At 42.5% G+C, this 26,119-nt stretch overlaps 2 protein-coding genes across 3 annotated transcripts in view; both read right to left on the bottom strand.

The window, feature by feature from the left end:
• Positions 1-908: 908 nt before the first annotated feature.
• On the bottom strand, positions 909-7,443 carry alkbh6 (alkB homolog 6). Its single transcript, XM_058383302.1, has 8 exons — positions 7,313-7,443; positions 6,951-7,125; positions 6,805-6,873; positions 6,653-6,713; positions 6,296-6,447; positions 2,674-2,772; positions 1,710-2,003; positions 909-1,516 (listed from the first exon to the last, which is right to left on the bottom strand). The coding sequence occupies exons 2-7, from the start codon at positions 7,002-7,004 to the stop codon at positions 1,734-1,736; spliced, it is 705 nt and encodes a 234-aa protein (XP_058239285.1). The 5' UTR covers positions 7,005-7,125; positions 7,313-7,443; the 3' UTR covers positions 909-1,516; positions 1,710-1,733.
• Positions 7,444-14,249: 6,806 nt separating this feature from the next.
• The window catches only part of nova1 (NOVA alternative splicing regulator 1), a 32,859-nt gene continuing 20,989 nt past the window's right edge, over positions 14,250-26,119 (bottom strand). For both annotated transcript variants that reach the window (XM_058383279.1, XM_058383280.1), the window contains exons 3-4: positions 23,159-23,325; positions 14,250-22,266 (exon numbers count right to left, since the gene is read on the bottom strand). In XM_058383279.1, the coding sequence (XP_058239262.1) occupies positions 21,247-22,266; positions 23,159-23,325 (1,187 nt within the window). In that variant the 3' untranslated portion in view covers positions 14,250-21,246. The remainder of the gene's footprint in view (positions 22,267-23,158; positions 23,326-26,119) is intronic.

Genomic DNA, 26,119 nt, shown 5'->3' with positions numbered 1-26,119 from the left:
CACATTAGAAAACAGTAAGAATATAACATAGGTGAAGGAAGATAAACATAAACATCTTTAAAATCTTTAAATAAAACTTCATTTTAAGGCGCAACATTTGGAGTGGATGTGTGGATGCGGTTTAATTTGTGTTGTTATTACTGAACTTTAAACATCATAGAAATGTGATTAGAACAAGCTTTACATCTTTTACTGATTATGTCCCAAAGGACTAATTATATTATCAGTTTATTTTCCTGTTTTGGCATCAAATTACATCAAAATAACTATTGTACCTTCTCTGGAAAAGATACTCAACATACTTCATATACACCGATCACCCATAACATTATGACCACCTGCCTAATATTGTGTTGGTCTCACTTTTGTTGCCAAAACAGCCCTGACCCGTCCTGCACTGTGTATTCTGACCCCTTTCTATCAGAACCAGCATTAACTTCTTCAGCAGTTTGAGCAACAGTAGCTCGTCTGTTGGATCAGATCACACGGTCCAGCCTTCTCTCCCCACGTGCATCAATGAGCCTCGACCGCCCATGACCCCGTCTCCGGTTCACCACTGTTCCTTCCTTGGACCACTTTTGATAGATACTGACCACTGCAGACCGGGAACACCCCAAAGAGCTGCAGTTTTGGAGATGCTCTGATCCAGTGGTCTAGCCATCACAGTTTGGCCCTTCGTCAAACTCAAAGCTCAAATCCTTACGCTTGTCCATTTTTCCTGCTTCTAACATCAACTTTGAGGACAAAATGTTCACTTGCTGCTTAATATATCCCACCTACTAACAGGTGCCATGATGAGGAGATACTCAGTCTTATTCACTTCACCTCTCAGTGGTCATAATGTTATGGCTGATCGGTGTATAAAGCAAACATTTAGTAATAAAATAGATTACTGTACATAGCAAGGATTCATTTCATCATCATCACTTTAATAAGTGCATGTAAAAAAATAACACCAACAACATAATCATTCTCAGAAATCATGGACTGCAATTATATGCAGTCAAAAAAAAAACATCACTTCCCTTCTTTCAGGTGAATAATCACCAAGGCTATTATCATTCTGGACAATCAGGTGAAAGTAGACGACAACACAGTGACCGATAAAGGAAGGAAGGATCCTGACTGACTGAGGTTATTTGATGGGCAGTGAGCAGAGGAAAAATTCCGAAAGACTTTTAAAAGTAGATTTTTAAAGGAGCAATTGATAAAATGAATCTAATTCCCTTTGCTATGAAAATGTGTGAGCCCTGCAAGTCGTCTTATGAATTTAAAAAGTTCAGAAAAGTGAGCGGTTTCTGTTCCACCTGGAGGCAGAGCTAATTGTTTGACCACAGAAATGTTAACGCAATGCCAAGAGACACAAAGAAGTAAAGAAACATGGAAATGTTGTGCCTGGAATATAACACTGGACCTTTTACTGCTGTAAGTGAGGAGGATATTGAACTGATTGGTGGAGGGATGATGTCGTATTACGGTGTCAGGATTCGGATGCTGGGTCGCAGAAATCTGAAGCCTGGGGTTAAATCAGAAATCTCGTAATGACATTCAAAACTGTTTATTTCAAACACAGATATTGTAGCATAATGTAATCTGTAAATATATGTAAAAAAAACATGTAAACATTTTGCTGAAGAATGAGTCTTGTCATGTCACCTAATGACATTTCCTGATTGCCCATAACTCTGGTTGTGTCACTTTCTATTTACCTGCTGGTTCAGCCGGCTCGGTGGTCACTTCCTGGAGAGCAGCAGGTTGGCACGGCAGACCTTGGGCACGTGACGGATAGTGAGGGAGACTCTGGTTCCGCGGGAAAGCGTCTCACCCACCCGTCCTCCCGCCACCGCCAGGTTTGCCACTTGCTCCGTTAGCGTATCTGTGGCGACGCTGCTGATCCCATGAAGGTAGCGCTTATACATGTCGTCCTGCAGGATCAGCAGACTGCGACGCTGCAGCAACAACGACAGCATGTAGCGGCTCTCCTCCGTCTGAGGCACTTCAGTCTGCAGAGGGAAAGAAAGAAAGAAAGAAAGAAAGAAAGAGGGAAAGAAAGTGAGAGAGCGAGAGAGAGAGAGCGAGAGAGAGATGCATGACTGAGCAGGTGTTCCTAATAAAGTGGATGACGAATGTAAAAGACTGTGACATTCCTCCATGTTTTCCTGCTACATCGTCCTCCCTCATCTTTCATTTCATTCACTTATTGTTTACTTTGTTTGTTTTTTGGTTGTGTGGCGTATTTGGTTCTCCGTTTCCCATCACACCCTCCACACTGATTCTCTCGCTTCACCAATCATACCCTGCCATGTTTGACTGAACCGCGGATAGGAAATGATTTTATAAACCGGAGTGGTGACTCAGCGGTGGATCGGAGGCGTCGACAGCCACAAACTGAAGAAACAAAAACTATTTTCCCAACAGACTGTCAAAAATAATAAGTAGACTCCAACTTTCTGCATGTGTGTGTGTGTGTGTGTGTGTGTGTACAATAACACAAACACTGCTAACATTAGCCACGTAGTAACCCCAGAAGTGTGTGGTACAACCTCCTACTGCTCATTATTTTCTTTTAAATGTCTCAGCTTCTTATTTATTTAGCTCTAAACGAGCTTCTTCAGAGCTGCTCTAAAGCTTCATCAGTTTATCAGTGGCCTCAGCGAGCGGTCAGGACTTTACCTGGGCTCCATCGATGGGTCTGTAGAAGTCGAGCAGCGCGTGAGATCCCAGAGTGATGGTCGTTACAGTGGGGTGATACAGAGGGCCGTCCTCGTGAGGCTAACACACACACACACACACGCACACACACACACACACACGCACACAATTAGAGATCAGGTGCGTGAAATTAAAGACAGAACAGAACCTCCAGTCCAGAACAGCTGTCCTCAGAACACAGAGGTCAAACTCCAGTGCAGGAAGACGCCAACATTATATTATTATCACATTAATGTAAAAAGATTATTAAATAAAAATCAGAATAAAAATGTGTTTCTTCACATAGAATTCATTATTACTATGTTTATCCTCCATCTGTAAAATACAGGAACTCAGTTTAATCAGACCCAGATGGAGACAGAAAAAGGGAAGAGACAGAAAGAGAAATGGTTTTGTGGTGAGTATTGTGATGAGTTTTTTAGTGAGAGTATAATGGGCTGTTTATTTCATGGTTAGTATTGTGATGAGTTTTGTAGAACATGTATGGTGGGGTGATTATTTCGGGGGTGAGTATTGTGTTCTTTGTGGAGAGAGTATGGCGGGGTGATTACTTTTGTGAGTATTGCGATGAGTTTTGAAGTGAGAGTATAGTGGGGTGAGTATTTTTGTGGTGAGTACTGTGATGCGTTTTGAGGTGTGAGTATTTTGGGGTGGGTATTGTGGTTATAGTATTTTGGGATGAGTTTTGTGGTGAGAGTATGGTGTGGTGAGAGTATTTTGGGATGAGTATTGTGGTGAGAGTATGGTGTGGTGAGAGTATTTTGGGATGAGTATTGTGGTGAGAGTATGGTGTGGTGAGTATTCTGGGATGGGTTTTGTGGTAAGAGTATTTTGGGATAAGTATTGTGGTGAGACTATTTTGGGATAAGTATTGTGATGAGACTATTTTGGGATAGGTATTATAGTGAGAGTATGGTGTGGTGAGAGTATTTTGGGATGAGTATCATGGTGAGACCATTTTGGGATAAGTATTGTGATGAGAGTATAATGTTGTGAGAGTATGGTGTGGTGAGTATTGTGGTGAGAGTACTTTGGGATGAGTATTGTGGTGAGAGTATGGTGTGGTCAAAGTATTTTGGGATGAGTATTGTGGTGAGAGTATGGTGTGGTGAGTATTGTGGTGAGAGTATTTTGGGATGAGTACTGTGGTGAGAGTATGGTGTGGTGAGTATTGTGGTGAGAGTATTTTGGGATGAGTACTGTGGTGAGAGTATGGTGTGGTGAGTATTTTGGGATGAGTTCTGTGGTGAGAGTATTTTGAGATAAGTATTGTGGTGAGAGTATTTTGGGATGAGTATGGTGTGGTGAGTATTATGGTGAGAGTATTTTGGGATGAGTATTGTGGTGAGAGTATGGTGTGGTGAGTATTGCGGTAAGAGTATGGTGTGGTGAGTATTGTGGTGAGAGTACTTTGGGATGAGTATTGTGGTGAGAGTATTTGGGGATGAGTATCGTGGTGAGACCATTTTGGGATAAGTATTGTGGTGAGAGTATGGTGTAGTGAGAGTATGGTGTGGTGAGAGTATTTTGGGATGAGTATTGTGGTGAGAGTACTTTGGGATGAGTATGGTGTGGTGAGTATTGTGGTGAGAGTATTTTGGGATGAGTATTGTGGTGAGAGTATGGTGTGGTGAGTATTGCGGTAAGAGTATCGTGTGGTGAGTATTGTGGTGAGAGTACTTTGGGATGAGTATTGTGGTGAGAGTACTTTGGGATGAGTATTGTGGTGAGAGTATGGTGTGGTGAGAGTATATTGGGATGAGTATTGTGGTGAGAGTATTTTGGGATGAGTATTGTGGTGAGAGTATTTTGGGGTGAGTATTGTGGTGAGAGTATGGTGTGGTGAGTATTGTGATGAGAGTATTTTGGGATAAGTATTGTGGTGAAAGTATTTTGGGATGAGTATTGTGGTGAGAGTATGGTGTGGTGAGTATTGTGGTGAGAGTACTTTGGGATGAGTATTGTGGTGAGAGTACTTTGGGATGAGTATTGTGGTGAGAGTATGGTGTGGTGAGTATTGTGGTGAGAGTATTTTGGGATGAGTATTGTGGTGAGAGTACTTTGGGATGAGTATTGTGGTGAGAGTACTTTGGGATGAGTATTGTGGTGAGAGTACTTTGGGATGAGTATTGTGGTGAGAGTATGGTGTGGTGAGTATTGTGATGAGAGTATTTTGGGATAAGTATTGTGGTGAAAGTATTTTGGGATGAGTATTGTGGTGAGAGTATGGTGTGGTGAGTATTGTGGTGAGAGTATTTTGGGATGAGTATTGTGGTGAGAGTACTTTGGGATGAGTATTGTGGTGAGAGTACTTTGGGATGAGTATTGTGGTGAGAGTACTTTGGGATGAGTATTGTGGTGAGAGTATGGTGTGGTGAGTATTGTGATGAGAGTATTTTGGGATAAGTATTGTGGTGAAAGTATTTTGGGATGAGTATTGTGGTGAGAGTATGGTGTGGTGAGTATTGTGGTGAGAGTATTTTGGGATGAGTATTGTGGTGAGAGTACTTTGGGATGAGTATTGTGGTGAGAGTATGGTGTGGTGAGTATTGTGGTGAGAGTACTTTGGGATGAGTATTGTGGTGAGAGTACTTTGGGATGAGTATTGTGGTGAGAGTATGGTGTGGTGAGTATTGTGGTGAGTATTTTGGGATGAGTATTGTAGTGAGAGTATTTTAGGATGAGTATTGTGGTGAGAGTATTTTAGGATGAGTATTGTGGTGAGAGTATATTGGGATGAGTATTGTGGTGAGGGTATGGTGTGGTGAGAGTACTTTGAGATGAGTATTGTGGTGAGAGTATGGTGTGGTAAGTATTGTGGTGAGAGTACTTTGGGATGAGTATTGTGGTGAGAGTACTTTGAGATGAGTATTGTGGTGAGAGTATGGTGTGGTAAGTATTGTGGTGAGAGTACTTTGGGATGAGTATTGTGGTGAGAGTAGTTTGAGATGAGTATTGTGGTGAGAGTACTTTGGGATGAGTATTGTGGTGAGAGTACTTTGAGATGAGTATTGTGGTGAGAGTATGGTGTGGTAAGTATTGTGGTGAGAGTACTTTGGATGAGTATTGTGGTGAGAGTACTTTGGGATGAGTATTGTGGTGAGAGTATAGTGTGGTGAGTATTGTGGTGAGAGTAGGGTGTGGTGAGTATTGTGGTGAGAGTACTTTGGGGTGAGTATTGTGGTGAGAGTATAGTGTGGTGAGTATTGTGGTGAGAGTAGGGTGTGGTGAGTATTGTGGTGAGAGTACTTTGGGATGAGTATTGTGGTGAGAGTATAGTGTGGTGAGTATTGTGGTGAGAGTACTTTGGGATGAGTATTGTGGTGAGAGTATAGTGTGGTGAGTATTGTGGTGAGAGTAGGGTGTGGTGAGTATTGTGGTGAGAGTACTTTGGGATGAGTATTGTGGTGAGAGTATAGTGTGGTGAGTATTGTGGTGAGAGTACTTTGGGATGAGTATTGTGGTGAGAGTAGGGTGTGGTGAGTATTGTGGTGAGAGTACTTTGGGATGAGTATTGTGGTGAGAGTACGGTGTGGTGAGTATTGTGAGGTAGGTCATTAGTAAGGATCAGTGTGTGATGTACCATGATGCCCTCCTCGGGCTTGTACTCGTTCACCAGCACGTGATTGGCGCTCTTCCCAGCGAATGCCCCCAGGCCTGAAATCTTCTCTGTGTAACTCAGCAACCAATCAGGGAGCTTCTCTGCGATCATCCCCTTCGGATGAGGAAGACCTCCTGATCTCACACACAAAAACACGAGGAGGGAGACGTGAGGTTCACAACACTGAGAACTTCTTTTTGTCGCTTTTTATAACATTTATGTACAAACTGAGCCGTGTGGATGATTTAGACATGCAGTTTGCACAACTAAAGGGTTTTTATTCTCTTGAGTCAACAACAAAAAAAAACAACTTTATTTAAATAATAAATATGATAGGACCCCAGTTCTGCAGTCTCCTTCCTGACAGCTGTGTCCATTTGGGTTTGGGGGCCTTGTACACCTGAAACACACACACACACACAAACACACACACACACAGGTGAGGATGTCTATAGTGTATTGTGGTTTATAAATGTTTAATAAACATCTACCTGCTGTTGAAGATACTCCTCTTCTGCCTCTGTTATAAAGTCCGGGATGTAGTAAACAGTCGGTGGAGCCTGTCTCGACACCATAACGACAAGGTTTATTTACATTAAAATAAAATATAAATATAAACAGTCATCTTTTCACTTACGTCTTTTACAATGTTTCCTTTAAACTCTTCAGAAATCGCCTCAGGTTTCGCCATGCTAACAGCTTTAACATCACCTACAGAAGCGGTGGCCGAATCCCAAATAGCAAGACTTTCTTTACGTAGTGCACTACTTAGTGCGCAAGCACCCCTTCGTTCCTTCCTCTAAGTAGGGCACCTAGGTAGGACGCAAGGAGAATTTAGAGATTCGGCCACGTATCCAAGGCTTATACTCGTAACGTCACCTAGCGACCAACTCTAAATGCGCATCATATAATATACAACTTTATTGCTTATTTCTACAAACGTGAAGCTTGAAAAAATATTTAAAATCACAAAACACAGACAAAAAATGGACAAAATACAAGTAATATCTCTCCCGGTTCTTCCTCTTCTTCTCTTCCTCTATTAGTCAAGGCAGCTCGCGTACAATTCGCCACCTACTGGATTATAATATTATAATTTGTTTTTAAAACAAGAAAAATACTTCTCGTCGTTATATTATGAAATGTTACTAAAATATAAAAAATTATATATATATATATATATATAAACGTATCAACACTTTTTTAACGTATTAGTTCATTCGATCATGTCTATTAGAGCACACAGCGCCACCTGCTGGTTTGGAGGAGATGCCTTTTCCACACTGACGGCGCTACAGGTCTAGCGCCGCCTTATGAAACTTCACTGAAATTACAATATTTAATATTCTTTTTTTTTATTTGTTGAACATGCTATAGGTCGACTCTTTCAATAAGTAAATAAATAAATAAATAAATAAAATACATTAAAAGTGATTTCATCAGTTTATCCATGGGAAGCTTTCCTGGGAGAAGAGCGCAAATAAGTAATTCATTCTATTATTTATTTATTTGTTTGTTTGTTCTATTTTATAAGCTGAGCTTCCAGCTTAACAAATAATAATAATAATTATAACAACAACAATAATAATAATAATAATAATAATAAACAAAGCAAATATACTTTTTGCCTTATAATTAATAGTTTGTTTATTTGTTTATTCTATTTTATAAGCTGAGCTTCCTGCTTAATAATAATTATAGCGACAACAACAAGAACAACAATAATAATTATAAAAATTACAATGATAATAAACCAAGCTAATATACTTTTTGCCTTATAATTAATAAATACATAAAAAATAAATACATTAAAAGTGACTTTATCAGTTTATTCATGGGAAGCTTTCCTGGGAGAAGAGCTCAAATAATTAATTTATTTATTTATTTATTTATTTATTTATTTATTTATTTATTTATTTATTTATTAATAATTATTATTAATAATAATAACAACAACAACAACAACAACAACAACAACAATAATAATAATAATAATAATAACAACAACAACAACAACAACAAGCTAATATACTTTTTGCCTTATAATTGGAGTCTGTCCTGAGAAGTAGGGAGATGTGGTGCTGGTTTAGGTGTTGAGCTACAGATCAGACAGTTGTGAGTTTGAATCCCAGGTCCACCAATCTGCCTCTGTTGGGCCCCTGAGCAAGGCCCTTAACCCTCAATTGCTCAGCTGTATAAAAAAAATGAGAAATTGTAAGTCGCTCTGGATAAGGGGTGTCGGCCAAATGCTGTAAATGTAATGTAATGTACAGGATGTGAGGTGGGAAAACACACACATTCACACCTAAGGTCAATTTAGCCTAGGTCCTGGGAGGTGTTTTAGCAAAGCAGAGAACCCAGAAAAAAACCCACACAGGCTCAGGAAGAACATGACAAACAGACAGGATCGAACCTGGGACTCTGAGTAACACGTCCTGCCACCATATTGTACCATATTGTGTCCAGGTCAGAATGCCGGTTGTTTTGGGGGGCCATAAATGAGTAAAACCAGAAACGTTACTACGTACAGCTTCACACCCTTTCCATCAGTATAAATAATGACCCTGCGTTTTGAGTTTGGACCAGAATCCTCTTCCCTCTCTTAGTCTTTCACCAGCTGATGCATTATTTATATTTCACTAGGATCAAGAACTTCTTAGAAATGAATGAATACTGGGTGATAAAATATGAAGCCAAGCAAGACTGTGAAAGAGAACAGCTCCTATAGAATTCTGACAGAAATAAAGTCTCGAGCGTAACACGTTCACGACGCACCTGGAGTAATGAGCTAACGAGTCTTAATGGGGCGCTCGGCTTCATGGGATCCCTCGATCCCAGACGCTGTGATATAGAATTGTCCTTTGTGTTCAAACACCTTCACTGATTAGCAGTCAGCCGACACAGAGCCGAGAGAAATGTGCGATCGTCTCCCTGTGTTTCTTCCTCCCTCTCATTTCATCTACCTATCCCACCTGAATTGCTTGCCCCCCCCCACTCCACTCCACCCCCCCCCCTCGTTTTTCCCCCCTCCATCTCCCAATTTCAGCCCGCAGCACTGCGGCGCTGGTTTCCACGGCAACGGCAGGGCGAGAGCTGCATCCTGAATCAGTGCTGGTGTGCCGTCGCAAATAGTTATTGATCAGCTCTGATTGCGGCTGCAGCTCTGTCCGACGCCGGGCTCTGCTGAAACCGCTTCAGAGCAGCAGAACAGGGGCGAGACGAGCGACGTTATTCATCGTCACATTGATGCTGTGTTTATTTCTTTTGTGCGCTACATGCAGTCAGTCAAGGCGATATTAATCACGTTGGAAAACGAGCCAAATCCACACGGTCTAAAGCCAAACCTCATTCAGCTATTGGGGGGTGGGGGTTGGGGGGTTGGTTGGGGTGTCACAGTATTCCGCCGCAGTGCATCCTGGGACGCAGTGACAAAAATCACGTACAGAAAACTGATCCCAAGATCCTTGAGGATGACCCCAGATCCCGTCTCGTATTGTCCTGTGATGTAAATATGCCGTGATTGTTTACATCACAGCGCTGGAGAACGAACGCTGCGTTCTGATTGGTCAGATTGGCTGATTAGTTCTCTGGGACTGTAGCGCAGATGCAAATTACAGGTTTATATTAATGCCCTCGTTTAAAAAAAAGAAAAAATGTCCTTTGGGGCAATAAAAAATGAACATTTCTGGAAGGAGTCTCCAGTGTCAGTTCTCAGAAAGGTTTCGGAAGCATCTTCAGGACAGAGGAGTTGCGGCATGTTAACCAGGTGTGTTAACTTCACGAGCAGCTGGAGAAGGAGCGAAGGATTGCAGCTGCTGTAGTGTAAGTGATAACAGGAAGTGAGTGGACTGTGGACATCCTGCAACATTGTGGATTAAAAGTAAACATCAGTCTTTAATAAATTGTTGCCAGATTTTTGTTTATAAGCAGTAATGAGCAAGAAGAGCTTTAACCACAGCTCTAACGCTAACATACTCCGTGAGAGTGTTTCCAAGCCACTGATTGGACAGAAAGATCAGCACTGAGGAGGCGGTGAGGTGAAATTATGCCTCTAATCATACGTGTGTGTGTGTGTGTGTGTGTGAGAGAGAGAGAGAGAGAGAGAGAGAGAAAGACACTGCAAAGCTCTTCCTGATATTTAGCCGTACTTACCTGGTTCTCTTGGAGTGGGGATCAGGAGCACCAGGTTGCCACGGTTACGGTGGCATAGCGATGCATCCGTGACCGGAATATCCCAGCATTCTGTCAGAGAAGCATCCCCCCCACCCCATCCTCTACGAACCTGTCGCCATGACAACATGATTTTACCATCAAATCCTCTCTCCTTATCTTACTATCTTACGATCTTCAAAGAAAAGAGTCTCTCTCTCTCACACACACACACACACACACACACATGTACACGTATAAACTCCACACTGATGCTGCGTTTAAATAATCAAGAGCATTATTCAGCACTGTGTCCGATCTCAACAGACAGGAAATCAAGCTAGTGGCGTCAAAGGGACTGGAATGATGTGCTGCGTTTATAGACATATGACCTTGGAACGTTATTGACGGAGGCAGGAACTGTGGTGGAGGCAGAGCAAGGACGTCCAGCCGGACCGGAACACTCCACTCGTCTGAGACTGCGATCAGAGCCACTGGGCCGCAGATCCGAGATGGTTACTGATTACTGAAGAGTGTTGGAGTGTCATCTGTGTGATGTCACTTCTGAGAGAAGGCTGAGCTGTGTGTGTGTGTGTGTGTGTGTGAAAATGAAAACCAAGGTTGTTGCAATATTAGATGAATAGTCTTCTTAAGGGGAGCTCTCTCTTTCTCTCTCTCTCTCTCTGTTTCTCTCTCTCGCTCTCTCTCTGTCTCTCTCTCTCTCTAGCTCTCTCTGTCTCTCTCTCTCGCTCTCTATTTCTCTTTCTCTGTCTGTCTGTCTGTCTGTCTCTCTCTCACTCTGTGTGTGTGTGTGTGGTTTATGGGAGGTGGCTTCGGGGTTTGCACTTGAGAGAAAGAGGGAGAAACTGATATAAGGAAAGGAGAAAGACTGAAGAAAACATTAATGTCTGCAAGAATTCTCATTACATTAAGGTCATTTTGTATTCTGAGGGAAAGAAAGAAAGAAAGAAAGAAAGAAAGTGTCAAAAATTCTAGTTAACCTTAATTTTTTGTGGTTTCTGTATGTCATCCAAAGCTCCTGGAATTCACAGGATGTGTAATGCACTTATTCTATTTTTAACACAACAGCAACACCATGAGATTAATAATAATCCTCCATTTAAACCACAGCAAGGACAGAGACCCAGAAATGTATTTATTTTTTTTAAATAAAAGGTAGTGTTCTGGTTACCATAGACACACACACTAACTCTTCCTCCATTTTCTATAGGATGCCATTACTTTTGTCAGAATTGAATAACTAGCCTTATTTGCGGTTTTGTTGATTACATGAAACATCTGCGTTTTAAATGGATGTGATTAGGACAATGAACTTTTAGGAAAAAAAAGAAAAAACATTTCTTGAATAAATCTGTTCAGATCCGGTTTGAAAGACGCTGCCAGAACCTTCTCCTTCTCCAAATGAAATCAAATAAATATTAAATCACTCAGTAAGTAAGCAGCACAGAGCCGAGGGAGACGCGCCGTCCTCACGCCAGGCTCCATGATGTGAAGGCCAAAAGTCACGTTAAGGTCCAGGTCTGGTGTATGAGTGATACGGACATTATTCATGTTTCTGTTAACGTTACAGAAGGACATCTGCGGTGTACGAGCCTGCAGTTCCTCTAATCATGAATGATGGCTTTATGGATGGAGTGATTGGAGAAAGGAGCTCTAGAAATAGCCGTGCTCCACTTTAGGCCTGTGAGCTGAGCAGAAAATAGGACAGTAGATCAGACCGTTGAGGAGGATACGTCGGATTTGGTGTGTGTTTGGATTGAGAATTTTTCATCAAAGAATACTAAACACTGGGACAAATCAGATAGAGCCGCAGTCACACAACACTACACTGTGATAATGCTAACGTACATATAAGGTCTGAAGGGTATTGTGGCACGTTGTGCGCTGTGCTATAGGACCTGAGTATAATGAAAGCATCACTACTGCGCTATTAATAGGGATCATTCTTTGTGTATTTCCATGTTTAGGTGCAGAGCAGACATCACACACTCGCTTTTGTCTCTCGTCTGTGAAGCACGGCTACACACTCCGACTATCACAAGTCTCTTCATTCATCATAATTAAATTGTAAGCACACAGACACACTGCAGTGCGGCAGTGTCACCTCTGTGTGTGTGTGAGACAGAGTGAGAGAAACAGAGAGAGAGAGAGAGAGAGAGAGAAAGAGATCTGGTCTAGCAGCTTTGCTATGAGGAAAGCTGACATCATTCGTATTTCCACACACTTTGAACAACCTCCAAATGTGTAAAGATTTAAAGATCAGATCAAACATATTCTCAGTGATCAACCATGCTATGGAGGAGGCGTGGCCTCTGTGTCTGACAGAACCATATGGAGGCGTGTCCTCTGTGTCTCACAGAACCATATGGAGGCGTGGCCTCTGTGTCTGACAGAACCATATGGAGGTGTGGCGTCTGTGTCTGACAGAACCCTATGGGCGTCTGTGCCTGGCAGTCTCTATGAAGGAGGCGTGGCCTTTGTGCCTGACGGTCTCTATGAAGGAGGCGTGGCCTTTGTGCCTGACAGTCTCTATGAAGGAGGCATGGCCTCTCTGCCTGACAGTCTCTATGTAGGAGGCGTGGCTTCTGTGCCTGACAGTCTCTATGGAGGTGTGGCCTCTGTTCCTGCCAGTCTCTATCAAGGAGGCATGGCCTCTGTGACTGACAGAACCATATGGAGGTGTGGTCTCTATGTCTGACAAAACCCTATGAACAAGGCATGGCCTCTGTGCCTGACAGTTTTTATAGAGGCATGGACTCTGTGCATGACACTCTCTATCGAGGTGTGGCCTCTGTGTCTGACACTCTCTATCGAGGTGTGGCCTCTGTGTCTGACAGTCTCTATCAAGGAGGTGTGGCCTCTGTGTCTGACAGTCTCTATCAAGGAGGTGTGGCCTCTGTGTCTGACAGTCTCTATCAAGGAGGTGTGGCCTCTGTGTCTGACAGTCTCTATCAAGGAGGTGTGGCCTCTGTGTCTGACAGTTTCTATCAAGGAGGTGTGGCCTCTGTGTCTGACAGTATCTATCAAGGAGGTGTGGCCTCTGTGTCTGACAGTATCTATCAAGGAGGTGTGGCCTCTGTGTCTGACAGTTTCTATGAAGGGTGTATAGCCTATGTGGCTAAGTGTCTGTCAGTCACAGTGAAGAGTGAAGGAGGTGTGGCCTCTGAACCTATCAGTCCCCTTCAAGTCCTCCTGTTCCTGAGGCTTACCCGTAGTTTCCATCTTGTATTAAACTCTGTAGTTTCTTTGGCAAAGTTTTCTCCTGATTGTTGGCTTTGACACAGATCCACCTCCCTCCCTGGAGGTTCTGGTGCTCTTAACCTCTTGAGTTTTTCTTCACCAAGGAAAGAATTCTTCTCTCGTCCTCTACAGTTTCCTGTAGTCTTCTGGGTCTGGTTATGTTCCTGAACTCATGCACTCCTTATTTTACCAGAACCAAATAGCTGATTTAGCCACAATCAATGCTTTTAAATGTTTTTGCTATCTCTCTGATGGGCTTGTTTCTGATGTTTCAGCCTAGCCTTCTTCAGTAGCAGCGACAGGAAGTGGAATAATGAGGGACTAACACACTCCTGCGGTCTGTTACTGCATATCGCATTAAACATGCTGCACTGTGCTCACTGTGGCTTTATATTTTTATATAATATAAATTTTATATTTTATTATGTGAGTGTGTGTGAGACGTATGAAAACATAAAATATGAGTCACATCAAAAAAAAAGCGGTCCTTTTTTTTTAGCCGATTGAGAGCGCAGAGACATTTTTCGAGGTTTCTGTGTTTTATTTACCATTCCTCTTCAACGAACATAACTTACAGATTTCAAATCAAAAAACACTTTTCACATTCAAAGCATTGAAAAAAAATAACAGTAACAAGCGCTTATGTGTCAGTAAATTACAGACACAAAACTCACACACACACACACACACACACACACACAAAGGGAATGCAGTAAGGGAGATGTGAGGAATGCTGGAATCTCGTACACACTCCTTCAGATCTCCCTCGAAAACAAACTAACAAACAAAAAAAAATTACAAAGAAAATACAGCTGAAATCATAATCAGAACAAGAAACAGAACGAAAACGAGAGCAAGAGGAAAACCGCACTGTGTGAAGGTTAAGAACAGGTTGCTTGGTTTCGGTTTGCATCCAGGAGGTTTCCACTGTGTGTGTGTGTATATGTGAGTGTGTGTGTACGTCTGTGTGTGTGTGTTGACATGGGGACCTAATGCTCAGTAAAGTGCATTTGATGACGAGAGAGAGGAAGGAGAAATGGCATCAGAAGATAAAAACACAGGCGCTAATGCGGCGTTCGCACACTTACACACACGCACACACACACACACGCACGCAAACACACGCACATGAGTTTCAACAGCCTCCACCTACAGACACGGAACACGGAAATAACATTCTGTTATCATTTTTATGTAAAAATGCAAATACATTCAGAAAAATTACAGCCGGGGTTTGGAGAATCAAGTTACGACATCCAACTGATTCACGTGAATATGACGTACACGGTAACGTAATGTAACCTAACGTAACGTAGCAGACGTTTTGCATGCATGGGCTGTATTTTGTCCACTTAACCACAGACCTGTGTTCCTGACCCTGCACTGTACACACACACCTCATTACCCTTCATTATTATTTACCTTAAAGCTCTACCTCCCCCACATTCACATGGGGTTTCTTTTCACGTTGTCGTTGTTGTGTTGTTTGTGGGCGTGGCCTAATCAGGATTTCCTTTTTTTTCAATGTCAAACAGGAGAAAATGTATTATTTTGATTTATATGTCATTGTCTGGATTCCTACCAGCCTCTACAGTCATGAGAAGCTCCAAATGATCTCTGCTATGTCCTTCCAGATTGAATTTTTCTCCATATACTCTAATGAAAGGTCGTAAAAGTCTGGATAAGATTTCACTTACAATTTTGTGCAGTAAACATTATGAATCTCTAATCTCTGTGTCGCTCACGTAGGTGGTAAACTGACCCGTCGTCCATCGCTTGGTCTCCTGCTAGTGTGAACACAGAGTAAAGATCGAAATTAAGATTTCCATATTGTGGTAAAATCTGTTTCTGACCTCATCGTGAGTTGGAATTTTTATTCCATTCGTGTCGCCACTAGACTGTTCAAACTTGAACCTATTCACAGGGAGGTCGTTTTCTTTTATCCTGCATTACAAGTGGATCCAGGAGAATATTTTTTACCCCAAGAGCGCTGAAATGCCCCAGAAATGCAGCGTTACACCGAGCCAGCGCTGCCTAACGAGTTACTTTTGACCAGAAAGAGTTTCATTAATCTTTATTGAACTGCTTTAAACCCTTTAGCTGCGAGATCTCGTTGTTGATCCAACATTTCATTTTTTTTTTTTTTACAGTGCAGGGCCAGTTCCCATGGTTACCGTGCCGGTCTATGAACCATAAGAGCTCTTCCGATATCTGTCTTTAAAAAAAAAAAAAAGAAAAGAAAGAAAGGCAAAAGGAATAAAAATTGAAGCCGTTAACTGAAAACGTGTTCGATCTGCGCCACATGCAAAACTGTGCCTCAGAATGACTCTAGACACTCAAACGAAACGTTTCTATTTTTTTATTATTTATTTATTTTTTTGTGTTAGTTTTGATTCCCCGCCCCCCTGATAATTCACTTGGATATCATGCAATAGAGACGTGCAAAAAAGATAAACACCTAACTCCACGAAACACACTTTCATAAATGGGACATGTTATGGGTGCTTAATAACGCGTTTACGACATGATTATAACATGTTTATGCCTACTCCATGCCGACCTACAGAGAGAATATGAAGGAAGAGCTGCGTGGAAGCCACAATTCAAACGAACGCACAGGATGCTTTCTCGACCGAGTGTATAAAAACCATGTTTATGCATAAAAGAACTACCGTTATTATTCTCTATGCAACTATGGAGTTAAAAACAACACTGACATTGCTCTTTGTTCATGTTTTTCTTCTTCTTTTGTTTTTTTTTTCTCCTCAACGTTTTATTCTTTTTGATTATCTTTTCATTCGAACTAAAAGGTATCGATTGATTGGCACTTGATCGATGCGTCTAAATAGTCAGCGAAATATCTAAAATGCTTGATCGCACGTCTACATGTTAAGAAGCTGCGTGGGTCACAGGTTTTATTTCACGGCTATGTTATTTGTTATCGACACACCTCGTTTGTGCTCCTGCCAAAAACGAGCGTAACTCTAATAAACGGATCAGACATCTTTTCAACTAAAATATTTCTTGTATATTTATCAAATAGCAGCATTTTTTCGATTTTTTTTTCCTTACTTTCTTTACAGTATTACAAAAAAGTACATGTAAACCTATTCATTCAAAAGTGTATTAAATCCAAAGGTTCATACAACGGACATAACAAAAACACAAAAACTGGACGACATGCTACAATATTGCTTCCAATATTTCTTTACATTTTTATTTATGTAGATCGAGAGAAAAAAAAAGAAGAAGAAAAAAAAAAAGAATCGTCAGGGACGTCGATATGGACACCAGCACTCCGATTAGAGCGAATTTCTAATGCACAAACAAATGGCAAAGCTAATCTTAATCTGGCTCGATTGGCACTGTCGTCATACACACGAGTATAACGGAGTTCACACACTGAAACCCACGGCGCAAGACAACTGCATTTAGACTACAAACTAGAGAACGACACTAAAAGTTCCACGAAGACCATGGGACAGGACGGAATCCACAGTTTCATTTTAAAAAAGGGGGAAAAGGGAGAGGAAAAGAATGACCTCAGACCGTTCTCCGAGAGAGAGAGGATAGAGAGCACAGGATACGAACGACGGTCATCGTTCGAGCTTGAGGTGGGCGTCATCCCCCTTTCCCAGAGTTCCTTGCTCTGGATCTTTCAGGCATCCAGCCCTCCTTTTGAAAGCACCAATTCCCCGTGGTTCAGAGGGTTGGAGCGAGTCTATTTACACTCTCATAACGGTTAGGGCAAACTGATCTTAGGTCAGGTGTGAAAATGGATTTGAGTCGAGGTACAGAACCGTTTCCAGGTCAAGAGTTCACAGAGAGAAGACGAACTTGTGGAGCAGCAGCGCAGTTTAACGGCATGGTGCTCATGACAGTCATCCACTGCCCCATGGAGGAAAGAGGAGAGGGGGCAGGAATGCCTGCACTTACTCGAGGCCAAGGAATGTACTCTAAGACACTCATAAACTGCCACCATTAACCAGAGAGCAGGGCAAGAACGCAGGCAGCTCGAAGATAGCGTGTTGCTGTGGTAAGGTAGTCCCCCCTCCAGAGCTCGTCCGTTCAGACGTCGTCCTTGCGAAAGGTTCCTTCGGGACCCTGTTCAAGTTACAGTGTTGAGGTAGTTACCGAATTTTTAAGTGATTTTTCAATCCGTTTCAATCTGGCACATGAGTACAATGGCCAAGTGACCATGTAAGAAACGCAACCGCATGGGCGATTTTAGCCAATGGAACCGTACCGCGGATGTCAGGATGGAACACCAGCTTTGTTAAAGGGTCTGGTACATTTCAATAAACATGCCCAAGATGCACTCTGCCTCATCTCCATTTAAAAGTTTGCTTTCAAGCTGAATAACAGTACGTAGAAGTGCCGAGCGCCAATCGGATCTGAAGGTTGCGGCCAGAAAAGTGTACGAAATCTACGCCGCTGACCGAGCTTCTCGAGACTGAGAACAGGATGGATGAACTCGGCTGGGGGACCGCCACCGCTACCACATCCGATAAAATAAACCATGTAACTAATGGATGGATAAAAAGAAACATAACGGACAGCTGGAAATAAATAAAGAATATATTTAACATTTTAAAAAGTGCCTGAAAAGAGAAGGAAATTGAGACTAGAGGCTGGGGAGATACGCAGCATAAGAGCGGAAAATAGACGGAGAGTCCATGGTTAATGAAGTTGCAATTTCATTTGAAGTCTTTTCATTTTCACCATATTAAATTTCCACAACAAAATGCACAGAGACGTTGCACGCGGTTGTGCTGGGCTTGTGCTTCTGAAATTGCATATGTACTTTCATCTCAAATCTTAAAAATAAATTATTTAGCCCGAAACCGACAGCGTGCAGTAATTGCTCCTCAGCAGCGACAATTCTTGAGATGGATGAATATCGTAAAAATGGTCTGTTGATAAACTTCCTGCCAAAAGCAGTGCACGTAACAGATTTCTTAAGGCAATCTTTGTCGCAATAATTCGATGCACATAAATGGATCGCTGTGTCTCTCGTTCTTGCTCTCTTCCCCTCCCTCTAACTCTTGCTTTCTGTTCCCCCTGGTTCCAAAGCAGATTATGGTCTGGGAATTGGAGGCAGTTGATGAATGTCTTTGCGAGTGTGTATTTAGGTCAGTAGAAGATCGGGCTTAGCCACGTGGTTATATATAGACGGCCGTGGTTCGAGCGGAGATCTGCTAATTAATGGCTGGTGTGAATTCCGAGCCGTTCGAGCTGACCCGGAGTATCTCTCAGCTGGAGGAACCGACGGGTCCACAGCGTCCAGCCCCGCTGTGCTGTGCGTTAGTGGACGCTGCAATGTGTACAGTACATTCCAGAGTTTAGGATGGTGTCGGCTGCTTGATTCACAGTGTGGTTTAAAAGAGATCACCTTCGTATTTATCTGTACAAGTTCTGTACCTCATAGCTCCCTTGCTGGATTTAAAAATGCAGTTAGCAGCAGAGACGACGGTGCTAAGTGTATGGCCTTTAAAAAAAACAAAACAAAACAAAAAAAAACATGCTATTTATTACTCTGCCATGCTGTTTTCCAAAGAACGCATCCCACAACACAATGGATACAGGGTTGTTACGCTCGGGCAAAGCACCCTAAAAGGAAACAAAACAAAAAAAAAAACCAAACGAACAAACCAGAGGACTGCACAGGAAAAGCACTGAGCCTTAATGCTAGAAGATGTGCAGTTTCTCTGAGACGAGCGATCTCTGCATGTTTGCGTCTGACTAAGATATGGGATTCCTTCATGCCAGATAACTCACACCAGCATCAGAGTGGAAAACAGTTTGCTATTAATTTTTTTTTTTTTTTTTTTACAAAGGCTGCATTGCATTGAATGCGCTCCCTTCCTTCTACTGCCAGACCTCCGGCAGCCTGACATCGAGGCTAGTTTGCGCAGTAGTGAACTAGGTGCCAACTGGAACTCAATCGAGGACTTTGTTGCACTGCATACAAACTGGAAATCTTTAATTCTTTTCCATTCTGTCCAAACATGAGGTATATCAGCTTGAGCTCTATTCGTACAAAAAAAAACAAAAAACAAAACAAAAAACCCCACACATTTTTTAAAAATCACCAGTGTTCACTGGAGCGACATAGTGGATATTTGAGACTGGCTTAACACTCGAGGTGCTTATTTCTTAATGGTAATGTCAGTGTTAATATTTGTCCCGAGTCCTGTAATCAGTAGGTTAGTTTCGAGATGTTTCACATGCAGATTCTGAAGTTCTTGAATCAATTAATTCCCAAATTACAGTTAGCAGCTGAAAAGTGTTTTTTGTTGTTATCTCTAATGTGCCTTATTTGTAATGATGTTATGACCAATTCGACGTTATGACCAATAAAATTGCTTTTATTCAATAATGGAGGGGAAGGCAAATTCAACCCCAAAGTGCTAAAATCTAGCTAAGTAAGAAATTTAAATCTCTGATGTTTTCTCATTAGTGATTTCCTTATAGCACCAAAGAGGGTTCAATTGACTAAACTGCACTCGCAGAGTGTGTGGGTGTGTGTGTGTGTCTGTGTGTGTGTTTTTACATTCCTGTCCTCTCGAAGGGACCTTTTTTTCCTTTGACATTTTTTGTCTGCCTGCCTTTCTGTGGCTGAGTCGGGTTCGGCTGCTGATGCCAAACGAAGACTCAGTTTGGACTTCCTGACACATATGTCGTTTTTTTTTTTTTTGTTAAAAAAAAAAGAAGCAAGACCAGGAAGTCTTTATACATTCAGGTCAACCTGAAATCACAGGTTTAAGTAAAATCTAAATCTACTGTGACTGAGAGTAATCTGCTGTCTGATTAATTGGAGAAAGCCAGTAACATGGATCTGAAACGGCTAGTGTGAGTAGACAAAAAATCTCCTGCCTTGCTTATGTTAATCTTTAGTTTTTTGTTTTTTTTTGGAAAACCCTACAAGACTGCCTCAGGCCTAAAACACATAAAAATCTGTAAAGGGCCAAACTGTAGATATTGAATTGTCCCCAAGAGGGGCTGCTGCAAAACTCATTACCTATGTGGAGGTCTCCGTCATAAATTTGGACTATCTTGTTCAGGCTCCACCAATGACAGAAAAATAAAATGGAACCTAGCTGGTCCCTGGCTGTGAGAAACAGAGGAGGTGAGGCCTGAGTCTCCTCCCTCCCAGAGTGCCACAGGGTTCAGTACTGAGCCCCTCATCATCTACACCACTTAGCTCCAGTTTAAAAAAAAAAAAAAGAAAAAAAAAAAAAAGAACAGAACAGCAGATTTTCAGTCCCAAATTTTTACACATCTGCCCCAGGTCCACAGGTGAGCATCATTCTTTCCTCACATTTTTTTGTTTTGTTTCTTTCCTCTGAAATGTGAACAGGGACACATCCTCTTTTTTCTTCTGTTCCCCTTACCGACCTCTTTCCTCTGTTTTTGTCTTTTGTTTGTTCATCTTGTTCATTGTCTGCTCTCTTGTTCGTTGCTCTGTCGAATCCCTTTCCTCGCTGCCCTCCCTCCCTCCCCATATCGCTTGAGTTCGCTCTCTAGCCCACTTTCTGAGGGTTTGTGGCACGGACGCCTTGCTCATACGTGATCCGCTGGCTGATGAGATACTGTGCGGCCTGCGTTGCTGCCGGCGACCCTGTGATGGTCACTTTGCGGTTGCGTGTGCCCGGGATGAACTCCCCCTTCTTGGAGATCTGGATGCGTGCCCCTGTCAACTCCTGGTACTCCACCAGCGTCTTCCCCCCTTTCCCTAAAATGGCCCCCACCAGGTTCTCGGGCACGGCAATCTCCAGCACCTCCTTGCCACCCTCTGCCAGTTTCTCAGTCCCCAGCAGTGACGAGGCCACTAGTGGGGAGGAGGCCGGGTTCAGGTAGCCATTGGAAGCTCCCGTGGCAGCTGCAAGAGAACCCAGCGAGAAGCCTGCAAGCCCGGGTGCAGCTGGGTGAGCCGCTCCTCCGGATGCCTCGCTAGCGTACGATGCTAAGAGGTTAGCTGCGGCGGCAGCCGCAGGGTTAGCACTAGCAGCAACAGCCGCTAACACCCCAGAGGCAGCTGCTGGGTTCAGGCCAAGCCCCAAAGTGTTGGTGTTGTAGCCATAACTGGCGAGCGTGTTCAGGGCGGAGGTGATGGCCAGCAGGTCGTTGCCGGAGAAGCCAGACATTGCAGAGGGGAAGCTGGCAAGGCCCGCCTGGCCCAGCAGTGTGGATGCAGTGGCAGCGGCGGCAGCGGCAGCACTAGGCAGAACCTCAGCACTGTTGGCATATGGTGAGCCTGTGGGGTTGGAGTTGGCCACAGGTCCTGTAACATTGGAGTAGCTGATGTTGAGACAGCTACTGCTCTGAGGGTCCTCCTGGATCTTCTGCACAATAATCTCTACAGCCTTTCGGTTCTGCTCGGGTTCGCCGCTTACTGTCACCACTCTCTCCTGCAGATTGATGCCCTCTGGTTTCTGTGAGAGCTGCACCCATGCACCTGATTGTTCCATCACCGACTTCACAGTTGCTCCACCCTTACCAATGATCAGCCCAGCCGTGCTGTTGGGCACGATCAGTTTAGCCTGCATCAGAGAAGGTTAGAAGCCTTAAGGAACAGCATTGAGTTTCTTGACAATAACACAAGTGTTGAAGAATTGGCACTCTGCAAACTGAACACAGAAAGGGTTTATATTTATCAGAGCTTTATTTATGTTCAAACAACGTTTGTAAGAAATTCCTGAGAGTTTTGAGTTTAAATCCAAAGCTAAACACAAAGCCAAGTAAAAATTTTCAAAGAAGAGAATTGGAGAGGGTCTTATAAGACTGGTCCAAGGAATTTATTTCAGTGGACTTTTTGTACTTTGTCACTCTGTGAACGGAATAAACCTAATTCAAATGTCACTGTGTTTTACAGGCATGAAGGCAGTGTGAGATATCACTGGCAAGCAACGTTACGGATACCTGTCACTCACTCAGACACAGGTGGTAAAGTTTCAAGTGACTGGTTCACCTTTGCCTGCTCTAAACCACTCCAAACCTGGTTCCAGACAATCAGACTGCAGTTTGATGCAAAGGCCTGATGGCTGCCATCCACAACTACTATATACAACCTGTGTATTATATATGAGCGAAAGAGAGCGAGAGAGAGAGAGAGAGATTTCATCTATAAGGTCTCACTGACCAGTCATTGCTTATCTCAGCCATTAGTTGATCCTGGGGCTTACCGTGCAGCTGCCTCCTCTCTTTCTCTGGAACACACAGGTAAAAATAACCCAGTGCTCTCGCTCTTTTCAGGCCCAGTCTGGCTCTTTCCCCCTGGGGAACAGCCCCAGCATGTCATCTCTACAAAACTAATATAACACACTGCCTCACTGCTATCAGCATCCAGGCTGTTCTTCATGTGATAGCAGCTTAATCTGTGATTAATTCTTTGGCCATTCGAGGGTCTGAATGTTGTGTATGTGCGTGACTGACCTGTTTGACTCGGTCGGGGTTAACAGTGGTTTGAGGCTGCAGGATGCTGACCGGTTCACTTTTCTGGCTACTTTGAGGCATCTCGCGCACTTTCTCAGCAATGAAGTTATGAACTCCATTCAATGCCTCCACCGTACCCTGGATTAAACACACACGCTCTGTCGTACCTACACACACACACACACACACACACACAAACATACACAGCTAAATCATATATTGTTAAATAGCTGCATTATTTAAATGATTTCTCTTCAACTGTTTACTGTTTATCATTTCCACAGCTGCTGCAAACACACACCACATACAGTTGATCCCTCTTTGGCAGTTGAAGATGATGACCTGCCTGGAATCCTGTTGCTAAGGATAAAGAACCCTTGACAGTCTCAACAGTTGCTTTGATAGAGACGATCTTGTTTAGTTACAGAAATCATAACACACTGCAAAAGTGTGAGTGATAGCCCTAGTGGAATGAAAGTGGTGGAGGAAAATATATCCTGTTTAAATATAATCTTTCTAAATAAATAAATACTGTCATCCTGTACTCTTAAAATAATGTTCTGAATCTTAACTCTTGAACCAATATGGGACCACCACTGACCAAATATAAAAGCTCTGGAATCTTAGCTAAGCATACGTATTTATGTTTCTGTCTTTAGCCACTCTGTCCTGATATTTATTATCAGGTATCTCACAAGCCACTTTAGCAGCCACTTCCTTTTCTCCCAGCATGCACCTCTTCATTTTCACATCTCAGAAATAGCAATGCCAATAATCTCGTAACAATCTCAGGCAGTAGTTGTAGGTGGGCTCTGGAACTATCAATCTGTCCACAAAGCTGACTTCATCTCAGCCTTGGCTTCGTTCCATGCACTCCACTTCCTTGCTCTGACAGGGAAATGGATCACTACAGAGAAGTCGGCAACACCAGCTGCTCCGTTGTCCTCTGTCTCTGCATTCTCTCTCTCTGTGATGGATTGGCAGGGGTCTGCTTATAGCCCAGAAGAGGAGCTTCGCACCCCGCATGTCTTTCACATCCTAATATCTCATCAGATTAATACCTTGCTGTTACCATAACCTTTCTTCTGGTCCTCTAGGGCAATGGTTCTTAAAGAAGAGTCTGTGAAGCATAACCAGTAACCTGTAAACCAACACTAACCAATCACAGGCATCTATATGCCCATGGATGTGGAAGAGGGCAAATAGCTGAGCTTGCTATGCTGCCCGGTGATGCATCTCCTCTCACCCAAAATGTGGGACAAGCCTGGGACCTCATTTTCAACAAACCTACAAAATTGGCCATCACATTGTCACAGTATCCCTTCTCCACTTTCCTTTGAATTACAGACTCGCCAAAGAGCTGCTTGTGCTTGTAGGCAACATGAAAATAAACTTTACATGCAATATCTATCTCTGTAATCTGTCCTCTTTTATTCACATTCCCTCGGTAATATCTTCACAAGACGTCTACCACAGATATGCTGATGACACCCTACGTATCCTCTCTTTCCCTCAGTCAGATACCATGGCCGTTACTTGTATCTCGGTGTGGATGACATCTTATCCTAGATGATGGCTCAGCACCTACAGCTCGACATCTGCATTAAATAGCTGGGCATGTGTTTGTCCAACGTTAAATCCCAAATATTACCTCAATCTTGTAGTATGACACATCTCTAACACTGTGACAAGAAATCCAAGCCTCACAACCATTTTAATCTTTACTTTATAGCTATTAAATTAAATCTGATGTGTGGAAACTGCTTGGAATTTCATCATAAACCTCCAGTTTTATGTATTATGCAGCACAAATGTGAATATCTTTATGTGACGGGTCAAATTCTTTACACTAGATTTAATTTAAAACCTATTAAAAAACAATAGTGTTTTGCAAATAGATTAATTTAGCATCCTGAATCTTTATTAAGTGAAAGGCCAGTAATAGTTTGCTTCTTTGCTGGCCCAGGATCACAAAATATTAAGATTTTTTAATCATGACACCCATGCTGAAGTACATATACACTATATTGCCAAAAGTTTTGGGACAACCCTCCAAATAATTGAGTTCAGGTGTTGTTTTTCAGGGGTTCAGCTCGGCCCCTTAGTTCCAGTGAAAGCAACTCTTAATGCTTAAGCTTCATACCAAGACATTTTGGACAATTTCATGGTTTCATGGTTTTTTCATGCCCTTCCTGTTCCAACATGACTGTGCACCAGTGCACAAAGCAAGGTCCATAAAGACATGGATGAGTGAGTTTGGTGTGGAGACACACCAAGGATGGCCTTGCACAGAGTCCTGACCTCAACCCCATAGAACACCTTTGGGATGAACTAGAGCAGAGACTGTGAGCCAGACCTTCTCGTACATCATCAGTGCCTGACCTCACAAATGCGCTTCTAGGAGAATGGTCAAAAATTCCCTTAAACACACTCCTAAACCTTGTGGAAAGCCTTCCCAGAAGAGTTGAAGCTGTTATAGCTGCAAAGGGTGGGACAACTCCATATTGCATTCATGTGCATGTCAAGGCAGACGTCCCAAAACTTTTGGCAATATAGTGTAATTGTAAAAAATAATATAATATGATACATATATAATTGATATTTGCCACACAGTGCATTCAGTGATATTCAACAGCAGTGAAAAAATCAAAATAAAAAAAGATTTAATTGACCTTATGACCAGAATGCAGATTTATTTTTAGTTATTCAAAGCATCTCCTCAATCAGCGTTAAACCTTTTTTGCACTCAGTTCCAGAGAAGACCCACACACAATTAGCTCATATAAAACTCCAATATTGTTTCATCTACTTTTTGTATTTAAGCAATTCGTCATAGTAACCTAGCCAGAACACATCCACTATCTGTGCGCGATTTACCAGATTTCACGCACGTTAAAGAGCAGGAGGAATAAAGTGATAAAGATTCTCAAAGAAAGTGTCTGGTGTGTATGTTTCGGGGAA

Source organism: Hemibagrus wyckioides, linkage group LG28 (genome assembly GCF_019097595.1).
Source record: "Hemibagrus wyckioides isolate EC202008001 linkage group LG28, SWU_Hwy_1.0, whole genome shotgun sequence".
In the NCBI taxonomy this organism is placed as follows: domain Eukaryota; kingdom Metazoa; phylum Chordata; class Actinopteri; order Siluriformes; family Bagridae; genus Hemibagrus; species Hemibagrus wyckioides.
The sequence above is the reverse complement of the archived record's forward strand: the minus strand, read 5'-3'. Positions and strand labels throughout refer to the sequence as shown.